The sequence below is a fragment of the Spea bombifrons genome, chromosome 7 (assembly GCF_027358695.1).
Source record: "Spea bombifrons isolate aSpeBom1 chromosome 7, aSpeBom1.2.pri, whole genome shotgun sequence".
Taxonomy (NCBI): domain Eukaryota; kingdom Metazoa; phylum Chordata; class Amphibia; order Anura; family Pelobatidae; genus Spea; species Spea bombifrons.
In genome coordinates, this window is record NC_071093.1 from 36,262,482 (window position 1) to 36,289,425 (window position 26,944).

Sequence of the window (26,944 nt, forward strand, 5' to 3'; positions counted from 1 at the left end):
GTTTATATCGAAACTCTACTGCCATGAAACCTGCCATTTCTGGGGGATACTTAGAGTTGGACACCCCTGTAGGATTCTTTTCCTGTGCTGGTGCTTTATTGGTCATAAAATGACTCTTTCAATATTATACAATTGCTTTAACAAGATATCGCGCGGTGCCAGGTAACACTTCTGCATTAACCAGTAATTGCTCACATAGAGATGCACTGTTAACTACCTTTTCAGTTTGTAACAGGAGGGGCGGCCTTTGCCTTTCCCGCTGTTAATGAATAATAACATTTAAAAACACGCATTCTTTTCTGGCACACTCCAAAATAATGATCTATACAAGAATAAAAGAGCTGTTTTTGAGGTCCCATTGCTGTACCTTTGTAAAGGTACACTGTAGGTCATGTAGACCAGTATGCATTCTATATATAATTCATATTCCAGTGAATGTTTCTTTAAGATGTTAAATTCATCTTGTGAGCATTGTATAAATGAGCAACCCAGGGTATCGATGCGTGCTGGCCGGGTTTCTTCGCTTTAATTTCTAGATAAGGGATCTAGCTGGTTCGTAAAGCTCAGAAAAATCCCAAATTGTATGAGCGTGGCTTGTGACCAGTTTGGTAATTTTGCTATGTAAGATACATTTATAATGACATGCTTAGAAATGTAGCTGATTATCTAATTTAAATAAAATGACTTTTTTTGTACACTTGTTACAGCTGGAAAGCCCCTTTGGTCCATGCCTGGTATGTTTCAGCATGAATCAAATTGCCAGCTTTTATTTTTCTGTTGAAAAGGTCAAATAAGGTGGATTGTGAAAACTGTGCCAGTTCTGATTAAATTCAGTTGATTTGGCACCTTTCTTTTTTTTTTATTTAGGTTTTGGAATTCTGGTGGCATATATTACCTCGCATAGTGACAAATCTATTAGGTTTAAAACTATTTATTTTTTTGGTAAATTATAATATTCTTTAATCTCTTACAGAATGCTATTTTCTTTGGCAATTGTTTTTTGTAAACACAATGTTGGAATTATTGGTATTTGTAAAGAACTTAAAAGAATATTGGGAAAAAGAATGTCTCTGTGTGTTTTATTATATGGTAAAGACATGATTTAAAGAGAGTCCTAATTGTTGGTGCATAGCTTTTTGGAGGGGGAGATGGAGAGACCATAGACGACAGATGCCAAAAAAATTATCCTTGATGGGTTGGTGAAAGCCAAAGCCAGATGCCTTGTAGTATAAAAAGAAGGAACACTTCATTGACTCACCATCTGGGTTGGAAACAATGAATAAAGGCTTAGAAGAAGTTGAATTCAAATGGTGAGTTTCTCCTCCTCTCAGTATAGTTAAAATGGTGGCCGAGATGACTAACGAATGGACGAAAAATTTTGTATTGCTCGCATTTGTTTTGTCTCATTCGTCCAATGTTGCATTTGCTCATTTCGGCACAAAAATACATTAGTGTAACAACAAATGCGCAAGTCTACTAATCACATAACTGCGCACTGATCTAATCAAATGATCACCGACACATCTGGAAAACGTACTGCTACCTCTGTACGTTTTCCAGACAAACCCATAAAGGTAAAGTAAAGCATATTTTTACAAACATACGAACAGTTTCCATAAAATGTGATAAATGCTGTGATGTAAGGTGCATTGGCTGCAAGGTCCTGAACTGTGTGACTTATTTATAAAGTGGAACAAGTAAGCCTCATGTACATTATATGACCTAAACTATGTGCACATCAAACCATCACACTTACATGAGCTTGTTGGCCATTCCATTCCAAAACCATGGGCATTAATATTGAGTTGGCCTGAAACACTCTTTGCAGCTATAGGAGCCTCCACGTTTCTGTGGCAATTTATGCCCATTCAGTCAAGACCATCTGCAGGGTGAAGCATTGACGTTAAACAAGTCCTGGCTTGCAATTGACATTCTAATTTATGCAAAAGGTGTTTAAGGGGGTTAATGCCAGGGCATTGTGGGGCTGGTCAAGTTCCTTCGTGCCAAACTTATCAACCATGTCTTTATGGATAACGCATTCCGGTAGGTAGAGATCTCCTTATTACTCGTGTTTTTTGCCCCCTTTGCATTTCCCCCAGCCAGCACTAGGTGTATTTATGCACCAAGTCTGCCCCTCCCTTTGGTATTGATTTATGTGATGACCCCAGCTGCCCTCCTTGTGTATTGATAGCTCCAGCCCCCACGTATATTTGTGCACTCCAGCGAGCCCCCATTGTGTATTTATGCCCCAAGCCAGCTCCACATTATATTTATCCCTCCAGATAGTCCCCCTTTAGTATTGATTTATGTGATGCCCCAGATAGAACCCGCTTGTGAATTAATACCCCCCACACCCTTGCGTATTTCCCCCAGCCAGCCCCACATTGTGTATTTATGCCACCCGGCCAGCCCCTCCCCCCTTTAGTATCAAATCAAACCTGGCACCCAGACCAGCCTAGCACTCAGATTGGAAGCATAGGACTTGACATCTTTGCCCCCAAAGCAGCCTGCCTCTGGCATCTTTGCCACCCAAATGTCACCAAGTCATTTATGACTATTACAAAGAAACAGTAATTTGAAAAAATGATCAAATTGATAATTTTAATTTGTTTACTTAGTATTTTGGGTATCTCCAATTTTGCAGGCAGAAACTCCTCCAGGACTACATGTAGGTTTTTTGTCAGGAGCCCCCAACCAGATAACGAGCATGCAATTAGCTGTCTTCTAATTAGGAAGTCTCAAGGGCCAGAGCTTAACAAAGTGAGGCCTCCATTTGTACAGCTTCCACATGAGGGTCTTTACTAGACCTTAATGGCCTAATAACAATTTCACCATCGATGAATATAACAAACATATTTCTCATTGCTACTCAGTAATTGCTTAAAACACAAGAGACTTCAGGAGCCGGCGGCCAACCTGAGGAGCACAAACCTTTTATAAAGACGTGTACCTGGTTATGGGTTTGTTTTCCCTTATGTTTCTTCTGCTCGTGTGTTTTTAAATCATTTGAATTTCCTTATAACAAATCACAGGCTATTTTTCAGTTAATGATCCAAAGTACTTTATTGTATGTAAAATGCCATAAAGATTACAGTATTGGTCATAAAAATATCAAAGAAAAAAGTGTTAGCTGCTTTCAAAATTCATTTAGACATGAAATACAAAATATTTCACAATGAATATCAACACCGCTACCCGAGGATTAGCACCAAGCCTAATAGGTGCCCTCTCTGAGGTACCTTCACCACCCCCTGTAATAATAGGGGAAGAGAGATTTTCTACAGAAAATGGATTCAGGCCCAAACTCTAGAAATGGAATTTGATTGATACATGCTATGTGGGGGGATGTGGAATGTTGTCCCAATAAATGATCACATGCCTTCCGTTCTGATAATTACAATACATGAAAAAAACATAATATATATTTAAGTAATTATGCTGTGATATTTCCCTTCTGATGACAAGCCTGTTTTGGGGCAGATATGTTACATGCGTTTTACTTTGCACATCTGGGATGGTTGAAACATTAACCCCTTCATGAACAATATTGTATTAATTAAACCATAATTTTTGATTTACTGTACCCATAAATCTACATAATTTAACCTGAATCAAATCTGGAAAAAAAAATAAAATGAATAAAAGCATTTTGGGGAAATAAACACACCTGTAGGTGGTTTGTTGTGTTTTGGGAATAGTAGAATGTGAATTACAAAACGTAATTTTCAGAGACTGCTTTACTGGGGTTCATGTCTCGTTTGGGGCACTTGAGAAGGTTCCAATTTAAATTACTTGCATAAGCTATATATACACATTGTTTTCCTTCAAAGTAAATACTTTGGGAAATTTCATTACGGTCATTTAGTCCCTTTTTGAATATCCATTTCACAACCGCCTTTTTTTTTTTTGGAGCAAGATACGTGTACATGCTGAAAAAATACATTTTATCTGGGCTGGTCAGCAATTCGTAAAAAGTATGTTTGTCCAGGAAAACATGGGCGATGTGATAATCCACTAACACAAAATACCTTATGCAAGGGGTTTCACTGTATAGGAATAACAGCAGAGAAAATACAAACCGATCTGCTCCACCACATGTGAACGTTAAGGATATGTGCTAGGTTTCCAAGCCAAGTATCCAGGCTAGTATAATAGTTACCCAATATACGAACAACTTATCCTTAATGGATATATGACTCTTAAATGCACCTACCAGGTATCCTAATGTTCCCATATTTAGCCTTAAAATTGTCAATAAAAGTCGGTCCCTTTAAAAGGAACAATCATTCTTAACACCTGTGCAGACAGCAGACTTTTCTTAAATAAGTAAACTCTTACCTTGGGGTTTGTTTCCTCTTCTCTTTCCTTGTGTTCAGCATCACGCTGCCGCTTGTTATCTTTTGCATTCACAGAAGAGTTTGCTGAAATAGACAATTACGCCACAATTTGCATGTACATCGCCAGGTAGTAAGTCTGTTCTCCATTAGTTACAGCTAGAAAAAAAAAACAAAAACAAAAAAAACAGGTTTTATTTACAAAAAAGGTTGAAAATTGTTTTGTGGAGTTTTGAACTCACAGCACAGGAAGTATAAATCACTACAAAGTTAACACAATACAGTGTAGGTAAAACACGCATGTTTGCCTTTTAAGAGTAACACATATAGAAAATACCTTTATAACACTGGCCAGGAAACAACCCCACATTCCTCTATATAAACTCACAAAGCATTAGGCATCATCAGCAGCAACATCTTCAGGGTGCACCGAGCCTTGGCTCCAGGACACACATGTGTCATACATGCCAACTTGGGCTCCAGGTGTCCCGGTACAAAAGGGGAGAGAGACTAAAGCGGTTAGTTAGGCGGCGCTGCGTGGCCTACAGCATTGGGGTCCAAGCTACCCAGTACAGATACCAAGGGTCCGGAGCACATGTACCAGCATTACACGGTTTAAACACAATGCTGCAATGCACAGTATTTCTATGCCAAGACCCACATTTGAGCGGACAAGACCCCAAAAAACATAACTCTGTATAATGTCATATACATATTGTCACAAATGTACTTCTTTCCTCGGTACCTTGTCCTGGGATCGGGTTTCACACACACCGCCTTCCACATGCTGGTGGGGATAAAAATGTCTCTGCTTTATTGTTGCTTCAAAATTTAACAAGTTACAGCCAAATGTACCGAAAATGACACAAAATCCTTGCTCTACTGAGCAATAACTAAACAACATTAATTGCCGGATTTGCCTTTCCACGTCCCAACATCATTACCTCTCAGCAGCTTCCAAACACTTCACAGGAAGTTAAACCCAGGCTGCCTCCTTGGCAGGAAGTACTTAACAGCTCTTGTAATTAATTATCTTTACAGGTGAGGTAAACCAGGGCACCGGAACGCTGGAACCGGACTCCTCACCTGCAGTCTCCCAGCAACATCCAAAATGTGGAGCGGAGCAGTGGGCCAGCCTACTCTACAAGTGCTCCACCGGAGAGCCCAAACACCTAAACCCATCTAAAGTGCAATATTAGCTTTACACCGACACGTTCCCCCGGGGCTCATATTCTGCATTACATTAAGTGGGAACCTGGCAGAATATGGGGAGACACACAGATCCTATCCATATATATTATACAGAATACATGGCCTGGGTGACATGAAGAGTTTATAAGCAGGCTATGGTTGACCTGCCCCAGAGAACGCTAGAACTCAATGGCGGAACTCATTGTTAAGACGTTAATGTGCCGCTCTATCATAACGAGTATATTTATGGTTGATTTTCTGTGGAAAAGGATGTTACTTAAACACCTCGCTGAGAGGCCCTGCAGACTATATAATGGCATCAGGGGCACAAATCCAGCAAAGTTAATGCCCACACAGCAATCACACTCCTATCATACCCAGACAACCAGTAAATGCTGGTACCTAGGCATGATAGGACTGTGCTTGCTGTGATTGCTGTTAGCAATCACATTCCTATCATGCCAGGTCAGCCAGTACATGCTGGTACAGGGTGGCTGTAAGTCATGTGTAGACCCCATACTGCTGGCAGCATCAATACACAAGGGGGCAGCTAGCTAGGTTTTAGCATGTACTGGCTGACTTGGCATGATAGGAGTGTGATTGCTAACTGCAATCAAAGTCCCATCATGCCTAGGTTCCAGCACTTACACATCCAACCAGTAAATGCTGGAACCTAGGCAGGATGGGACTGTGATTGCTGTTAGCAATCACACTCCTATCATGCCAAGTCAGCCAGTGTATGCTGGTACAGGGTGGCTGTAAGTGATGGGCAGACCCCATACTGCTGGCAGCATCAATAGACAAGGGGGGCAGCTAGCTAGGTTTCAGCATGTACTGGCTGACTTAGCATGATAGGAGTTTGATTGCTAACAGCAGGTCTGTAGGTAACCAGACTGGATACTTTGTTGAAATCCCTCTGAAGACTTTCTCTCTTTCTCCATCACAGTAAATATAGGTTTGGGATTCTATGTTACTGACCATGGTGCTGAATATAGAGACCAGAGACCACAATTTTGTTAATCTTGATAAAACCATGCGGGATGAAATCGTAACGTAGAGAATCATAAGGCAGCGTGCGCACCGCGGGGTCCTGAGACACTATCTCTGACGGAATTCCTTTTGTAGGCCTGGAACATTGGACAAGTACTTTAAATGCCACAGGTCGGGTCAAGAAGTGTGTCCCATATTCAGAAAAATATAGATTTCTTCTTATCCAGCCTTGTAAAAAGAGCAAAGTGTATTTTTTAAATCATTTTGCTAAATATTTCTGTTTTATTGTAAAAAATAACTTGTTCAGCCACTCATAATATTCATATTATTCTATACATGCCGTCTCCTCGCCTGTATTTTCTCAAATACTTTAAATGTCTAATGTCCCTAATGTGTATATTGTGTCTCTACCTTATTAAGGATGGCAAAATTGTTAAAATATACAGAAAAGTTGTTAAAAATACATATTGACCCACTAATATAGCTGTTTGAATCCATACAAACAGCAGGAGATACATTGCACTGCAGCATGAGCCTTACCAACTGTCACGGAATTCTGGCACATGCCTGACTTTCAACTGATGCTAAGGCAGTGCAGCCACTTTCTTCAATACGTCCCTGTGTTAAAGAAGTGACTCTTCACAGCAGAAGATTTTATTCACTTTTTTTGTTGGTGGTGTGGCTACATCATCCAACACAAAATGGAAAGAAGCAAGAAGGATCCGTCGTTGGAGAAGACCCTGGAAGACCCGGCCATCTATGGAGAGACTTCAGCAGGTCAAATGAAGACGGCAGAGATCAAGAAGAGAAAGAAGACCCAATCAACAACAGGTGCAGAGATGAGGAGCGACGCTAAAAGGCGAAGAACGGGAAATTTGGAGGATGCCATTGGAAAGAGAACGAGGATATCTTTTCCACTGGAGAGGTTTTCGTTCCATCACCTGCTTGGAGAGGGCTCCTACGGGAAGGTATGTAAAGATTACTCACTTCTTAAGCTGGTGAGCAGGCCTCTCTTTACCTAATGTATCGGATTGTCTGTCTATTCTAGTTTCTCCGTCCCCCTGAATATAAGTATTGTAAGAAGCAGAGCCCTCTTTACCTAATGTATCGGTTTGTCGGTCTATTCTAGTTTCTCCGTTCCCACCGAATATACGTATTGTAAGAAGCAGGGCCCTCTTTACCTAATGTATCGGTTTGTTGGTCTATTCTAGTTTCTCCGTTCCCCCTGAATGTATGTAAGAAGTTCTGCGTAGATTGTTGGCGATATATAAATAAAAGATAATAATAAAATGAAATATCTGTATTTGTTTTATCCGCGTGATGTCTGTGCTGTTAATGTCAGGGTGATGAGGCTCACACTGTCTGCTTACACCGTGATGGAAGTCAGGGAATTACAGACATCGTCCCCTGAGGATGGTTGGAGGATTTATTAGTTACATTTTATATATGAAATACATTGAGATTCGTTAAAAGTATTACGTTAATTACTGTTGATTGCTCTCCAACTGACACTACTGAGTCTGCTCCGTGTCCTCGTGACCTTCTGCTGATGAACGTTCATAAAGATAGAGCAGAAACTCTACTTATATTGTATACAGAGTCCTGTAATAAGAGACTGCGGTGATTGCACCAATATTCACACTTTATCCCGCCGTCGGGTTTAGACAGAACCCCAGATTTTGCTTTTCATTACCATGTTAGAAGAAAGCTCCCTGTTCTTCCTGACTGCGATACTTACTGCCCGCTTTCCTCCTTCATATGAGTTTTACATTTCTTCGCTACAAATGGAATTGGGAAGAGCGATTATTTCCATCCATTTAGCTAAATGTGAAAAGTATTTATCATGTTATGTGATGGCTTCACCCGGTGTTACTTCCAACAGTAATGACACGAAATAAAGATTCTTTTACACTTCTGGGTGTTTTTGTTTTTAATGCTTATATTAGATTTACCTCCGCATGTTTATATTGTTTGTATTTATTTTAATGTTGGTATTTGATGTCTGTGAGTTTGTGAGTTGTTTTATTCCTGCTGTAAAGACTGGATCCTTAATCAGTTCTTTGTCTCGTCTTAGATTCAGGATATCTTTGCGCTCCTCCCATGTATGTTTAAATTCTGGCACTATTTTAGTGGTCTTCTTCTGGAAGGCTGTTCCCCTTATCTATTACTCTCTCAGTAAAGTAAACTTCCATATATAATATCTATGCCTCTGTACCTCTAGTTTCAGATAATGATGTCCTAACGTTTCTCCTCCCGTTCATGTATTTAAATGTTTCTGTCACATCTCCTGTCTCTCTTTCGGATTGGGGAAGCCGTTTGCCTATTGCCCGTCCTCTGTATATTTAAATCCCCTCGCTGTATTACTCCTTACTGTAGGGGACCTCATGAGGTAACAAATTCCCTCCATATCAGATTAACCTGCAAGCCCAACAGGTGTGAGGATTGTGACGGACTCGTCGTATGGAGCAGCGGTATAGACTATAGAGCTTCACCGCGTGAGCCGTACAAATAAAAATGATACCTATATTGGCCAACTGAAGTATAATGGATTGCAAGCTTTGAAGACTATCTAGGTCTCTTCTTCAGACATATTGTACATAGGAATAATAAGCTGAATAAAAGACATAGAGAGTCTAAAAAGCTTGCAATCCGTTATACCGCAGTCTGCCAATAAAGGGATCGTCTTTAACAAATTTGCTCTTTCATATGGAACAATCTCAGCTTCTAAACCATTTAAAAGGGTAGCAGGTATTCCGTCAGCTGTGATATCTGGTATTGCGTCCGTTCATGTATAGTAGAGATATATACTGTAAATATATCTATAATGCCACTCTGGCGTTTATTCATTAAGCTGAGGTTCGATGAAGCAATAAGTCACTGATTTCATGATGTCATGGAGGGCCGACCCTGACCAGTTACTCCTGCAGGATGGTCGCGTTGGTCCAGCATAATGCGACGTGTATCAGACGCCGGCTCATGCGATGCCATAGAGCGGAAGGAATCTGCACATAATGTGAAAGAAATTAGTGGGATTTTTAGTGAATAAAATTCATCCCTTCAGTGAAAAAAGCAGAATGTTTCTATAAGACCCATTGTACAGCGCTGCGGAATAGCATGGCGCTATACGTTAAATACTAATAATAAGACAGTCTCATTTACTTGATGCCTTGCTTTGGCGATCCCCATCTCATAGCTGACGGCACATACTCTGTCAGAGTCACTGATACCCCCTGGGTCTGTTACAAATGCCCCTGGAAGGGTTTTCTGTAAAAGGATTTGAATTTGTTGATTACAGTATAATAAGCAGTCAAAGGGGTTTATTAACTAAAGCGAGAGCTGACAGGAGAGTTTGCAGGATGTTTGCAGTTTTAACTCCTTGACGTCACCATACGTTATGAAGGTCCAACCCAGGTGATCTTCTGCCCTTCATTTTAACCCCTTCCCTGCCAAGAGTTTTCGTATCCAAAGACTGTATTGTTTTTGCCATTTTTACCATATGTTGGTTTAATTAAGATGCTGCCTCTGTTCTGTGTTTGATTTACCCGGACCGAAGAGCTTAAATCAGACAGATTTCTTCAAAGTCTCCTCACCCGCTGAATTATGCATTATACAGGGCCAGCTCAGCCCGACAACTCTCATCTTACTGATTAAACCCCAAAGATTCTCTGTATCGCAGAAACCCGAACAACTCCCAGATCTTTATGTGTGAGGAAATATTTGTATAAAATGACAATTACAGCGCTTCTGTTTTATGTCCTTAAACGGCACAACTTAATATCCGTTTCCTTTTCGTTTTAACTATATTTTTACTACTTCAATTCCATTTCCCAACCTTTTCATTGTTACAATTGTTTCCACTTCATAATAATTCTCACCAAAGCCAAAATCCATACACAAAACAAAGAGAGTTATGACTTCACAGCCATAGATGTAACTTTTTATTTTTTACACGGAATTGCAACAATAACACAAATAAAATCATTTGAAATGTTTTATGACTATTGACGTGTAAAATGTTCTATAGGCCAGTAATATATATCATAGAGGTATAAATAACATAGATTTTACTCTTCAGGGACATCGCTGGATCATTGTCTTAGGGCTCACATCTTATGGTGTTTGAACTCTGCCCTGGGTTGGGGTGTTGGGGTCAGATTGGGCATGTAGGAGGTACAACGGGGCAGAGAGAATGGGGCACAGAGTTTGGATTTGTCTACATCTTCTACTATTTCTACAATCACACCTGATGCTGGGCGTTTGTTCAGTAGGTTTCTTTGCTCTTCCCCATGATTGATTTGTGGCGTGCAGGTAGCTATCTCTTCCTTCTCTCTTCCAGGTCTGGTTGGCTTCAGACGTGAGGAACAACAAAAAATTGGCCATCAAGGTTGTGAAGAAGAGAGCCATGCTGGGATCTCTGAGAGAGAGCATCTTTGTGGAACGGAGGGTCCTTGAAATCGCAAGTGGAAGTTCCTTCCTGACCCAGGCGTACGGCACCTTCCAATCCAAGGTATGGGAATCACGTAAATGGACCTTTATGTTACTGGAACATTCAGATACTGGCCCATAATTTATTAAAATGCTTTCTCACTCGGATTTAAAGTGATTTTATACACCCCTTGCCAAGCAGTCGCTAGAGTTTTCCTAAAGTGGGGTGGGTTAACTAAATAAAAATGTATAGTGTATCCAGGATGAGAGCTGAACGTTAATTGGTTTTTAATTAATTATAATTCACTTCTTACACAGGACCATCTCTTCTTTGTGATGGAATACGTGAACGGAGGGGACCTGTTTTCCTACCTGGAACAGAACGGGAAGCTGGATCTCCGCACTCTAACGTATGGCTTGTTGGGGTTTTGTAGGGAAAACAGTTTTTCTGTGAATGAAGAGAATGAGAGAATGGAATATTTTAGAATGTGTCAGCGGCAGGGTTAACATGTAAAGGAAATAAATGAAAATTACAGGGGTTAACCCAGACAGCGTTATCCTGCTAGGAATGTATTCATGTTTAAGGCATTCTATTTGATAAATGTTCTGATCTTTGCAGATTCTTTGCCGCGGAGATAGTATGCGGACTGCAATATCTGCACTCGAGAGGAATTATTCATCGGTGAGTAATAGCGTTAACACTTTATAGTTTAAACTCTCTGTTCTTTCCCCATCACACCATTAACTTAGGTATTTAAGCTTTAATATTTTATTATTATATATCTGTTTATATTTATTCTCTTTCCAGAGACCTGAAACCTGAAAACATCCTTCTGGACAGCACAGGACACCTGAAGATCGCCGATTTTGGACTGGCGTTGGAGGGCATTTTCGGCAAAACAAAAGCAAGAGGATATGCTGGAACATTAGGCTACATCGCACCGGAGGTAATTAATACTAAACAGGACCGGCATGTATAACTATTATCAAAACGTCATTAATACCGGAGCGTTCATCACTACGAAGCTTTTTAAGTGAATGGCTAATGAAACTTTTATTTTTTGTTTTCCGCAGATGCTGAAAGGAAAAAGATACGACGCTGCGGTGGACTGGTGGTCGTTTGGAGTGATCTTATATCAGATGGCCACAGATGAAGAACCGTTTTATTGCGGCCACAGCAGTGACATGGTGGTCAGATCAACACTTCAGGACACACCGCACTATCCCGAGTACCTGAGCGCTGACACCAGACACCTGCTAGTAAAGGTAGGTATAATCAGGCGCCATGAAATAACGTTATGTGATAATAAGGTGTTATATGTAACAGTTTTATGCAGTCTTTTATTTGGCCAACAGCAAGAGATGGAAAGTTACATACTTTGTTACATAGTTACATCCTTCAACTGAAGATATTGTTGTCTCTCGGGTAACACCGCTGTATCCATATCATCTATTAATAATCGCTCCTTGTTTCTCTTTACAGCTCCTCTGCAAGAAACCGTCCAGGCGGTTGGGGGCAACTGGCCACATCCGAGAAGATCCTTTTTTCCAGTCCATTGACTGGGAGAAGCTGGAGGCCGGGACATTAGATCCACCCGTCTCACCAATCACAGTAAGTACATCGACAGAAATATATACTAGTAAATGGCGAGTGTATGTATCATACGATTAGTTAGCTTTATAGCGTAATAAACAGATTGTGAAGAGGGGAATGCAGTAGGACCTGCGGGTTATGGAGATCGGTTAAGAATGGTGATATCTGCTGCGTAGATAAACAAGCTTTGACCTCAATGTTATGTGTCTCTTTTTGTGTACTTTTCTTGCCTGTCCACATCCACAAAACTTTGTTGTGTGTGTTGGACACTAGACGGCACTACATACTGAGCCCATCTATGCCAGCCTATGCAGCCCACATTGTGTCGTTTTAAAATGATGGATTGAAATCATTACAATTTATTTTGCTTTATGTTTTTGTTGTGGATTTTACTAAAGTGAGTTTTTTATGTTTTCTTCATAGCCATCACTGGACGGCTTTCTACCGGTAATAGACGGAAAAGCCATCTCATCAACAGAGGCCAAGAAGACGCCTTTCAGCAAGGAACAAACGCTGTTTAATGGCTTTTCCTTTACTAGCCCGGCGTGGGACATCTGATCACACCGGTCCACTCTTCAACAAGATGTAGCCCAGTATACACTCCAAGCAGGGCCAGCCCGACAATGGAGCCGAGTGGGGCAACCGAGACCGAACAGGGAGACTCGCCGCAGGACTGGTGAAAGGTAAGTATAAGGCGGCATTTTGCCTTGGGCCGGCCCTGACTCCAAGTGTACCTTCAACAAGAGCTACAACAACAGCTCTAGAAACATCGATCAACACCGGCACTGTCCACCTCTCTAAATATTCAGCTGCCATCAACATCATCAGGAAATGCCGCTCTGTCCAGCTCTCCCTCCAGAGCACCACCATCTGCTCTCCCCATCACTATAGGAAGAAAACTGCTCTCTCCCAACTTTATGGAGATCAACTCTCTTCACCTCTCTAACAGGAGTCACCGTCTCTCTTCATCAAGAAGATCATCCTGTCAACCTCCTAATAATGCCTCCTTATCCATTTCTCCGATGTAAGCTCAGCGCCTGTAGAAACCTTTTGAGACAAGCAGCTGTACTCGCCAACTCATCAACAAGAGCGCTGCCGACACTCACCATGGGCTGAGCGAGGACTTCATGGATCATCGCCGGGACTTCTATTTTGTTTTTAATGCAGCGGATGGAGGTGGGAGTTAGGTTTGTGAGTAGAAACATAATTTAAAGTTTCAGGCAACTAGGAAATTAGTGAATTTGTGAGTTGCCTGCTTTTTAAAATGTTTTCACTCACACACGCTCACACCTCCTGCATGCAAATTGTTTTTTTTCCCAGAGTGCTAATATGAGTTGGCTTTAATGAATTTTTGTCATTATTTCCCAACTCGCAAGCGCTCGTTAATAGGGAATAGGCCTGTTGAAGAACATGTCGGTGAGGGACACTCCGTACCAAGAGCCTGGGAGTGATGGACTTTTCCCACGGGGCAGGAAATAAAGAATGGAGAAGAATGGAGAGATCTCCGGGGGATTACGTTTTCCCAGGTATGTAGAGCAAAAATTGGGATTTAGTCAGACTATATAGCTGCAGCCCTCACTATAGCCAAGTACTCTAGTATGGAGAGTCCTAACCTAGCTGTATTGCTTACCATGTGACCATTTTTCTCTATTGAAATAACAAATGCATGTTCAGCCATAGAGGTAATGGGAACATGTGCTCCCAATACCTGCGCATGCATAAACAGAAAGGTAGGGATTAGTGAAGAAAAAGATTTGCTTCACTAATCCCTTAAAGAAACATTGCGGGCATGACTGCCCCTTTAATACCCCTGTGTCTCTCCTGTAATTTATACCCCTCTTTGTATACCATTATTAAGTACCTCTGTGGGTGACGGGGTACTTTGGCATAGTGACGGGCTAAAATATATATAGATATAGTGTGACTAAATCCAGGGTGTTTTAGGGCACTGATAAGATTAGCGGTATGTGTTAAGTAAGTTTATATATGCTTATACTTGTTTGTCTTATAAAAGGCAATTTAGTAATGTTATGTTTTATCTTCCATATGTTTTATATACGTGCCGTATAGCTTTAAATATAAAAAAATATAGATTTATATACTATTTTTTTAAAAAAATAAAAAAAATATACATGTTTTATACATACTTTTTTGTACTATGTCTTAGATTAATGTGTTTCTTGAATGAAATGTTGAAATGTGTTAGACTAGTATCTAATAGTGTTAAGTTTAACAACATATTTATAGAATATTTATATTTTATTTATAATAGAAATTAAATATAAAAAAATACAAAAAAATACAAAAAAAACAAAAATAAAAAAATTTGTTTATATATATATATATATATATATATATATCTATATATGTGATCCCTGTAAAATATATTGATATCATAAGTAGATAAACTGTAGCTTACTTGCTTATATATAATATAAATGACATCTAGTAGTAAATATCATTATAAATAAGTTTACATATCAGTATATAGATAGTAATTTTATTGCATGCGTAGAATAAGAATGGCCATTTATTGCGACGGAATCCTCAGTTTTTTCATCATAGATAAGTATTTTTAGATCTGTAGTTAGTCTGATATGAATGTAGGATAGATACAGTTCAGCCATTTTTAACCTGACGTGTAAATGTCACATGGTGCTGGCCATCGTATGTAAAGTGCTGCCCAGTAGGGTATAGCATCTGTATGTTCTTCCACAAATTATATCAATTACTGTAGGGCCGTCACTGAATCCCACAGACGGTACATTTTACTTGTTGCTCAGCATCGTGTAACATTTATGTGTCCAGTTAAAAATTGCCCCATGGTAAGCAATAACACTAGGTTAGGACCCGCCGAATTGAGGTACTTTGGCGTAGTGGCGGGCTAAGCAATACATGGCCATACAGTGGGACTAAACCATCAGTATGCTTGTATTTCACAATAGAGAAACCAACGGCTTCTTTCCCCAGAGCCGCGTTTAGAAACGGTGCCTGGATTTTAATACAGACCCGCAGTATGTATGTTCAATACATGAAGAAAAGAGAAGGTATGACGTGTCATCAAGCTCGTCATTTGGAAGAAGAATAGTTCTGACACGAAGCCGGGGGGACCACCTGGCTTTACCTGTACCCCGGGCAAGAAGGTACCACCCCGTCCTCTGGAGAAGATATTGTTTCATTTTCTTTCAAAAATAAAAAACAAAATCTGTTTTGAACATCTCCGGTTTCAAATTTCATGGTGTTTTACGGAATGTGTTTTTGTTACATTTAATGGACTGAATTCTGTGAACCAACAGGAAACAATCCAGTAGCCGCGTTTCAGTATAAATGATATGTGACATCAGGGTGTTGATAGTCTTGGCATTTATATATTAATCGATGTAGACAGTCTGTAGAATACACCATGCGGGGGCACCCCACTCTCTGTAAGAACGACGGAGCAATCACAGGAATCCTAGACGAGGGAGCAGACGCAATGAGGGTCCACCGCCCAGCAGGTGTGGGTTCCATCTCTGATACATATCATCAGCTACGTCTTCCATTAAATGCGTTTCATTATTGTACTGTACTGTAAAACTGAGTCAGCTCTTTGAATACGGAATATATTTTATTTTAATATTAAACAATACGTTTAATGATGTGATAATTTAATAAAGAGTTACAGAAATACATGCAGCATGTTGTCAAATTTGCATACATTTATGGTATTACGAAACATTTCTATAGCTGGTGTGCCCTGGGGAGGGAGGGGGTAAATTTAATGTACCCCCGTACTGGTACTGTGTTCCCCCCATTCACTTACCCCCTGTCCAGTTACACACACACTGCCCCTGCGCTCTTCTTTTCACTGAAAGCTGATTTAAAGACTCCTGGACGGCCTCCCAGCCTCTCTCCTGCCTGCTTCTTTACCTCAACCGACTCTCACTTCATGCGGTCTCCTCTCATTCATTCCTGCTCCGTCTTAGTGAAACCGGAAGTCCCGACCAAGTAGGCAAACATCACAGCGAAGTGCACTTCGGCCTGCCCCCTACTGCGCATGCGCAGTGCGATTCGGCCCGGACCCTACTGCGCATGCGGGAAATCGGAAGTTTGCGCATGCGCAGTTCGAGTCGGCCCCACCCCTACTGCGCATGCGCCAACTTCCGGTTTCGCGCATGCGCAGTAGGGACCGGGCTGAATCGAACTGCGCATGCGCAAAATCGCAAGTTTGCGCAAATGCGCAGTAGGGGCGCGGGCCGAATCGAACTGCGCACGCGCGAAACTGGAAGTTTGCGCATGCGCAGTAGGGGTGGCCCGAATCGAACTGCGCATGCGCAAACTTCCGATTTCGCGCATGCGCAGTAGGGGACGGCCGAAATTAGTTGACGCTTCGTTCGGTCTCTTTGTGATTAGTGATGGGAAGTTCGGATCATTAAAGTGAATCGGATCATTTCGATTCGTTCACTGAAATGATCCGATTCATGATCCGGATCTTCGGATCACTCAGTGTGCCTGCACGGAGTTACTGTTTTCCAGTAACTCCGTGCAGGCACACTAACGATTGGCCCCGCCCCTTTCATAATGAATCCTCCCCCCTGCCTCCAGTGATGTCAATGAAGGCAGAGAGTCGTTCAAAGATTCGGATCTTACAGGGATCCGAATCTTACAGTGATCCGGATCACTGTAAGATCCGGATCACTGTAACATCCGGATCATTGTAAGATCCGGATCTTTGAACGACTCTCTGCCTTCATTGGCATTCTAATCATTCAGAGAATATCACCATACTGTTATAAATAAATACATTAATAATCACTGCCCCCAGGATTTACATTCCCCTTTACCTGCAACTGCACCTTAAGCTAACTTTATTAAATTAATTAAATTAACCCTCACCATTAAATTAACCCTAAACACCCCATCAACCATGACTGCCCCTAAAATTAACCCTTAACACCCCATCAACCATGACTGCCCCTAAAATTAACCCTTAACACCCCATTAACCATAACTGCCCCCAAATTAACCCTAAACACCCCATTAAGCATAACTGCCCCTAAATTAACCCTAAACACCCCGTTAAGCATAACTGCCCCCAAATTAACCCTAAACACCTCATTAAGCATAACTGCCCCTAAATTAACACTAAAGACCCCATTAAGCATAACTACCCCCATATTAACCCTAAACACCTCATTAAGCATAACTGCCCCTAAATTAACACTAAAGACCCCATTAAGCATTACTGCCCCCAAATTAACCCTAAACACCTCATTAAGCATAACTGCCCCTAAATTAACACTAAAGACCCCATTAAGCATAACTGCCCCTAAATTATCCCTAAACACCCCATTAAGCATAACTGCCCCTAAATTAACACTAAAGACCCCATCAACCATACCAATTTATTAGGTAATTTATCTGGAGTATATGCAATTAATTTAGGGGCAGTTATGGTTAATGGAGTATTTAGGGTTAATTTCAGGGGCCGTTATGGTTAATGGGGTCTTTAGGGTTAATTTCAGGGGCCGTTATGGTTAATGGGATCTTTACGGTTAATTTCAGGGGCAGTTATGGTTAATGGGGTATAAGGGTTAATTTTATGCTGATGACTGAGGGTTAATTTAATTAATTTAATAAAGTTAACTGTAGGTGCAGTTATAGGTACATGGGGGCAAACTCAGGGGAATCTAAATCCTGGGGGCAGTGTGAACATTATTAATGTATTTATTTATAAAAGTATGGTATCAGTAATATTCTCTGAATGATTCGAATCTCTGTAAGATTCGGAGCCTTGTAAGATCCGGATCTCTGTAAGATTCAGTTCATTCGACTCTTCGGATCATTCGACTCTTCGGATCATTCGACTCTTTGAACGACTCTCTGACTCTATGAATTAATGAACAGTAACCTGACCCCAGAGTCTGTGTCTGAGTGTTCTGCAGATGACTCACAGCTCTAGGATCAGGTTACAGCTGCATGATTCACAGACTGAACCGCTACAAATGAATCGTTCAGTCTAGTGAACCGATTCATCCGGATCACTAAAAAGAACCGGATCAAATGAACGATTCGTTCATGATCCGGACATCACTATACGGAATTCGTGTGGATTCTCATAACACTGTCTATATGTTTATTATCTGAAGCAAAACGATTGTTGAATAAAATAAATATTGTTTCCAATATATAATACTTTATCCACGCTCACTCACCCTTACACATAGACATTCATGCTCACATACACTGTTACAGAGACATTCATGCTCCCTCACCCTTACACATAGACATTCATGCTCACATACACTGTTACAGAGACATTCATGCTCACTCACCCTTACACATAGACATTCATGCTCAAAATATATTTTCTGTAAGATATAACAAAATATTTTTCTGTATGATTACGTGTGATGTAAAGTGGAATAGCCTCTGGGCTATTACATAACTTTTAAGTCACTTAAATGCAAAAAAAAAAAACATGTCAGTGGTGACATTAAGTCACATAAAAATGATGTATTTCCAATCTTTAATCAATGTGCATTGCTATAGAATGCTTGATTCTTGTTTTGGAATCCACACAAGATATGAAATCTGAGATCGGTCTAAGCTTTTCCTTCAAGCATGCGAGCACGGTTTAATTGTTTTATTATTCAACATAAAATTTCCAGGTACTTAAAATCTAAATTTGTAAAATATAGCAAGGAAAAGGTATTTTTGCCAAATAGTAAAAGGAATTTTATTGGTGTAACAGTGCTATCCGCGTCAGGTTGGGTCCCTGCGCAGATTCCAGATCTGATTTAGAGCACGGTGGTTGCCCATCAGACGGGACTGGGGTCTACTCGTGATCTTTTTCGTAGATACCAGTGAATGAAAACCATCAGCGCTCCCATAACCATTACAATGGCCGCACTCATTATCACTGCCACTAATGTCGTTTGAGGGATCCGGATGAATGAGGCGTTCTGTAAGTCTACACTTGGGGAGTCAGATCTTACGCATGAGTTGTCTTTTCCATTATATTCGTATAAAGGGGAACAGGAAGTGCAATTATTGGCAGACGACCCTTTACACGTAAAGCAGGATGGGTGGCAAGCGGCACAAGAACGAACAAGGTGAAAGCTGCTGGGCTCTGACACCTCCGCTCTCTGCGTAGACTTAAAGTATTTGGCAGGGCAGTAAGATAGACAGAGCTTTCCAAAGGTATAATATGGTGCCAAACATTCTATGCACGACCCATTTCTATCCCGCCTCAGACACTTTCTCACGACAGACTTCTTGATTTTCCTGGACATCATGTGTTCATCTGTCCCGTACAAAATCAACGTGACGTGAAGTAGATATCCGTGGTTGGTGTAGCTTCCTCTGTTCCTAAATTCTAAGGTCCAAAGGCCCAATGGATTTTCATCCCAAGATTGTGTGGTCATGAAGGACCAATCTCTGTACCCATCAGTGCTGGTATCATGTGGTCTCTTGCCCATCAGCACAGAACGGGTGCCCATAGGACTGGTAAGATAGATTTCCAGGTCACCTCTGCGACTGTAGCTGAGGGACATTTGGGCTTGGACATGCTCAAGGGATATTATGTGATTGGGGGACCCAGAACAGGCAGTGACATTGTAAGTCAAAATCAGATCTGAATGCACTCTTTTGGGGGTGCTCACAATTGTTATGAGGCACTTTCTTTGAGGCTGCGTTGTCTCCCATGTTTCGGCCAGCTCCACTACTCGTCCAGCATGCAAGAGTCCGTAGCCGAAAAAGTGGCTCACTTTTCTTCCCACTCCATTTATGACCCAATCATCAGCCATTAGGTGGGCAGGACTGGACGCTCTTACCACGATATGTTGTATATCCCTCCATGTAAGAGCTGGGTTTGCCTCCAATGCCAAAGCAAGGATCCCGGCAACAAGTGCAGTGGCGGCTGAAGTCCCGGTGTGTTGATCTGTACACGTGTGGCGTATATCAGTGGTGATAAAAGTCTCTTCCTCACCACCACTGCTGCTGTAAGCGCTTGTAAGTTTGCATGCACACGCCTCACTGTACCAAGGGACTGTTCCACGTTTGGGGACACCCCCAACAGCAATAGTGTAGATACTGTTGGAGAAGCCGTCACTGTTGCAGTTGTCATTCCTGCCACCGTTTCCAGATGCCCAAACAAAGATAGATCCAAGGCCACGGCGGCCATTTAGTATTCCTTTGTAAAAAGCCTCAGAAGACAACTCATCTGGTCCATCCAGTAACATTCCATCATCAGGGGGACCCCAGCTGGCGCTATAAATGTCAATATGCTGTGGGTTAAAACTCAACGACTGAGCTTGAACAATGTCTGTGACTATCCCATCCAGCATTCGCACACCTCCTATTCTAGCGTTGTATGCTACTCCAGCGCCGCAGATATCATTATTGGCAACCGCAGCCACCACGCCTGCACAGCGGGTCCCGTGGTTCTTCTCATTAGATGAGTTATATCGGGGCTGAGGGTCAGGATCGTCGTCATTAAAATCATAACTCGCTTCCGGATCATAGTTTAATGCGAGATCGGGGTGGTCCTTTTCAAGCCCATCATCCAGAACGCTCACCACCACGCCTCGTCCGGTATATCCACGGTTCCAAGCAGCCTGGATGCCTAAGTCAAGATTTTTACCCAGGTACCACTGCAAGCTGAAGAGGGGGTCTGTGGGAACCATATCAGGCTGTCTTTTCTCCCTTCTCTTCAGCATCTGCTGCTTAAACCAGCTAACCTTGGGTTCTTTTTTCAGTTGAATATTTCTACCCCAGTGAGGGCTGAAGGATTTCCTTTGAATGCCACGATGAGATAGATGGTAGAAATCACTGCCAAGCACCACCTGCCCAAGGTTGATGAAACCGAATTTCTGTGCAATACGTTCTGCCTCTACAGAGCCATCGGGTATGTGCACAGCCCAGCTATTTGTGTAAATCTCCAAAGTAAAGATCACATGGATCAGAACAGTAACAACGAAAACCAGAGCTATGCTCCTCATCTTGTACTGTCAGCTTACAAAAGCATCTGTTGGCCTAACGGCCAGTGCTTTTATAACCTACACTATGTCACAGTAGAAGGGCGTGGCACATATGTTACATCACAATAGCAGGGCGGGGCTCGGAACTCTCAGCGACAAGCCGGCTAGAAAATGCTTACAGTTTTAATGTCAGTATATAATTTTGAACCAGTGTGATATATATATATATATGTATATATATATATATATATATATATATATATATATATATATACACACACGGTATATATGCACAAACACACACATTATATATATAATCACACACAGACTACCATTCTAAAATATGGGTTCACTTGGAAAATAACAATTGCAAAGGGGTTTTCTAACGATTGATTAGCCTTTTAAAGTTAAACTTGGATTAGCAAACACAACGTGCCGTTGGAACGCAGGAATGATGGGAGTGATAAAGAGCCTCTGAAAAATCAGCCGTTTTCAGCTACAATCATTCAGTCATTTATAACATTAATGATGCCTGTGCTGTATTTCTGATGCATTTCATGTTATTTTAATGGACAACATTTGTTTTCAGACAGTTCTATGTGACCTCATACTTTTGGATGGTGGAGTTAGATGTGTATATATATATATATATATATATAGAGAGAGAGAGAGAGATAATGCCAAGTATTTCATAAGTGGTAATATAAACAAAACTCTTGGGGACTCTTATCAAGAGAATCTAAGAGTAATAAAATAACAGAGTAATAAAGTGACATTTAAAGAAGCGACCTGATTAAGGGTTAAAAATTGTGTAGAAAGGGCACGAGAAGACAAGCAGTCGCAGGGTCAACCCTTGAACACTGAACAAGATGGCTCTGGATATAAAAACATCAAATCCATGGCATGTAGCTGTATGTCCTAGCAAGGTCTTGGGATAAGAACGGGATCGGCATATTGTTATCCCGACGACTGAGTGAAGATGCGACCAAGGACTGATTAAGGTCGGAGTCTGCAGTCAAACTCTATTCCTATGTTACCTGTACAAAATTAAATATGATTTAATGATCTCTTTTTTTTCCCAGTGTGATACAGTGTTAGCTAATGCATACACACACATATATAACCCTGGGGACGGTCACCTGTGGGATCCACAAGGTCCTCCATGATGACCTAATTTTAATGAGAATATACACTAACATTAATCTAAATGCCTATATTATGTGTTTCAATCGTCAACGTGCGCATGCCCAAAGCGCTTTTCATAGGAGTGTGTACTTATGCAGGTTCTGGTACCTTAAACACCTACTTAATGAGTAGACCATCAGGCTACGAGTTATTCTTTTTCTGCTTGTAACAAATACGTGTTTTTTTCTTGCAAGGGTTCAAAAACCTACTTTCTTGTTACCATCCGGTTTCAGCTCAGTCATTTTGTGACATAACATTGTAACAGCAGCGGCTCCAGACATACCGTGAACTCCTTGTGGACGATCGCAATGTAGGGGACACATTTTGTGTTATCCCAATGGGCAATAAAACCACCGTACATAACTATCACACTATGCAATGAAGAGATGCATACAACATACATCATACACTGCGCATCAGGCAAGCCCCAACTCTTCAACCAGCGACATCATTAATTAAGAGACATAATCAGAAGCTTTGGGAAGAAAAAGGTACAACCAGGGTTCATGGAATTTTATTAAGAAGAAAAACGACACAAAATCCTGATCCGTTTCATACATTTATAATACATCTATAATAACACAAGACAGGTGGAATTAATATAATCATTGATAACTGTTCATCGGACTTTTAGTCACAAGCCACGTATTGATAGCGAAGTCACTATAAAAACAAAGGGGTAAACTAGCAGTTTTAATGGGTTAACAACTTCCATGTCTGCTTACGGTGAATACTTCACTCGCACACACATAGCTCTTTTAAGTAGCTCCTCACTAATTTCCCTTTAGGTGCCCCTCTAAAAACTATATTGGGATCTTCTTCCAAAATATCTCTTAAGTCATCATCCTTCCTCAGGAGATGCCAATGACGCTTAATAATCCTTTTCATTTTCTCACCTGCTCCGTTATAATTTCAAACAAGAGGAATGCTTCTCATTCTCTGCTGATCTTTTTTCTTGCGTTCAACATATAAAAGATCTTTCTGGATCATACTTCTTTTCAATAAAAGAATTCTTAATTGTTTGGGCTTGTTTGACATATTGTTTTTTATTCGTACAGTTTCTTTTTTTTACTATAATTAATGTAACTATTTACATCGACTGATTTCAAGGTCTTTAAATTAGAATTTACAACATAAATGTTTAGGTCCAAAAAACCAACTTCATCACCACAAAAGATGGAAGTTAACTTATTTAGTGTAGACAAAGAGATGTTCCCCGAGCGACTGTCCTGTATATGTATATATATTGATCCAAATCTAGTTACCTATTAAAGATATATTGATTACATGTTCTTTATGACTATTAATGAACTTAACATCTTTTAGGTTTTTTTTACCATCCTTAAAAACAATAATAAAATACGTCCATTAGGAACAGTATAAGATTTTGAGGTTTTTATTATATCTAAATGCCTCAATTCCTTTAATAATTTGTATCTTTAAATTATTTTCAAGAAATTCTTTTCCATCAGATTTTCTGTAAACGTTATACCTAAATATCATCCATGTTTTTAGTTTGTACGACTGATTTATTTGTGCGTAATTTATATTTTGTGATTTTCCTATAATCTTCAATCTCTTTCAATAAATAAGGCAAAAGATGATGATGCATGAAGATCATTTTTTACACTATCTTTACTGTTTGGGAATCCTTTTATATTTCGATTATTTCTTACCTTTTATTTTTCGATTATTTCTTATATTAATTGCTGATGATTCAATAGTCATATTAGATGAAAGCAATTAGAGCATATGCTGGGGGCCACGGTTCTAGCTGATGAGGGAAAATACAATGCCATTATTGCTTAATATTATTGTTTTATTAAGAAATCTCCCACCCACCCTGTCAAAGGCCTTCTCGGCATCTAATGACAGGGTAAGCGAGGGGAGCATCTATTTTTCTCTGTTAAATTTAAAATATCAGTTCATCTTCTTGTATTTTGATCTTTTTAGAACATAACCTATTTGATATGCGGGTATAACTGAGGGGTTTTTTTTTACTCCTCTGAGCTAGGATGGCTGCATATATTTTTATATCATTAAGAAGGGAAATTGTTCTGTAGCCCACCATGCCTCATTTGGCTTCGAAAGGGATAAAATATTCGTTCCCAAAGAGCTGCTGAAAACTATCTTAGAATTAGCTATTTCATTGCGATGTGGTGTGATTTTATGTTTAAAAATTAGACTTGGGCACCAGGGGGCTCTTCGTCTTCGTGCTCGTCTTCGTCAAAAAAAAAAACTTCGTATTCCGCGAATATTCACCTGGTCCTGTCTTCTCTTCGGGCAAATATTCGCGGACATTCTTCGTGTTCGGTTTTCTTCGTTTACCCCGGTTAAGGGGTTAAAACGGGGTTAAAGCCGCTCTGGCGCCAGGAGTTTAAATGTCCGTATGAGCAACTCTATTGGTCGTCAGCAGGGGGCTCGTCTGCCATTGGTTGATGGCAGACGAGCCCCCTGCTGGCGACCAATAGGGTCGCTCGTACAGACTGTTATACTCCTGGTGCCGTAATTGTTCGGCAGATCCCGCTGGTCTCCCTGTTCAATCATTTATTAACTGATAGAACAGGGAGACCAGTGGGATCTGCCGGGTAAGTTGCAGCATTGGGATTTTAAAAGTCTGTACGAGCGACTCTGTTGGTCGCTCGTGCAGACTTTTAAAACCCCAATGCTGCAACTTACCCGGCACATCCCACTGATCTCCCTCCCTGTTCAATTAGTTAAATGTCCGTACGAGCGACTTTATTGTTCGCTCGTACGGACATTTAATTAATTGAACAGGGAGGGAGACCAGTGGGATGTGCCGGGTAAGTTGCAGCATTGGGGTTTTATTTATTTTTATTTATAAATTTTATTACGTATAAAATTTGACCATTACAAACATATAACAAGACATAATCTTCCATTTCTGTGTCTCAAGAGTAAAATATTACAAGAGAAAAAAAAATATCTAACATACAACATACTCATACAAATGACAGTAAATTGAAGTTATCGTAATCTAATATTATAACCAGAGTTGCAGGAGGGAGGAAGAGAGAATATCATTAATTTACTAATAATAAAATTAATAATAATAATTTGCCAAGGTAAAGAAAATAGAAGAAGTCTCAGTTATATTAAGTCAGTCTCCCGGATCATATTTTGCCAAGGAAGACAGATTACCTCGTAGTTTTGGATGTTACTATTTATCCTATAGAATTGTTTTTCCATTTTGTATTGATAATTTACCTGGGTAATTACTTGGGACCATGACGGTACTTGTTCCATTTTCCAATTTCTTGCAATACAGATTTTAATAGCGGCCAGAATATTAATGGCCAAATATCTATTTGATTTATTTTGCAAGGATATATCAATATGAAATAAGAAAGTTTGAGGATACAATGTAAAGTCAAATCCAAATAAATTCCTAAATAGTTCAACAACTTTAAGTTTCATTTTGGAAAGTTTGTCACATTCCCACCAGATATGTAACATGGTTCCTAGCTCTAGTTTACATCTCCAACATTTGTTAGAAGTGGAACCATACATTTTATGTATAGATGTCGGAACATAATACCATCTGTGAAGGAGTTTAAAAAATTGTTCGTGCAAATTTATACAATGTATCGCCTTCCTTGTATTAATCCAAGCTGCAGCCCAGATATCAAGTGGATAAGAAATTCCCAAGTCCATTTCCCATTTTAATATAGTATTAGGTTTGTCTGGATTAAGTTCTTGTTCAAGCAATTTAGTTATTCGCATGGTTATATTTCTTTTATGATGTCTATTCAAAAAGCTATCTAAATTAGTCAAAGGTCTAAGCGGATTATATTTAATAAAGTTTCTAATCCTTAGATATGAAAAAAATTCTTTACTTAAAAGAAAATATTTAGTTTGTAGCTCTTCAAAAGAAGCTAGGTCCGTAGAGGACCAGATATCCTCTAATGTGGATGCTCCTTGGGAGAGCCAGAGTCTTAAATCGATATCTTTTATCAAAATTTGCAAAACTATTAAAGGGGTAAATATCGAAGAAGACTCAGTTATACCAAATTTTTTCTTAAAACTAATCATGTTGGTCAAGATATTCAAAACGATAGGATTAGCAATCTCTAAGTCATTTATTGCCTTTATATTGAGCCAATACAAATAATATGGATCTAAATTATGACATTTCCACCTCTCATATCTATACCATGGAAGATTCAGTTCTCGTTTTATATCCCATGCCAAAAAATGACCAAAGAGACAAATTTGATGAAGAATACGTAGATTAGGAAAGTTAA

The 26,944-nt window shown here is 40.2% G+C and overlaps 1 protein-coding gene across 1 annotated transcript; it reads right to left on the reverse strand.

The window, feature by feature from the left end:
- Positions 1 to 19,267: 19,267 nt before the first annotated feature.
- Positions 19,268 to 21,515, reverse strand: LOC128502232 (proprotein convertase subtilisin/kexin type 4-like). The gene has a single exon (XM_053471988.1). It carries the CDS (start codon positions 21,513 to 21,515, stop codon positions 19,335 to 19,337), a length of 2,181 nt encoding a protein of 726 aa, XP_053327963.1. The 3' UTR covers positions 19,268 to 19,334.
- Positions 21,516 to 26,944: the final 5,429 nt, after the last annotated feature.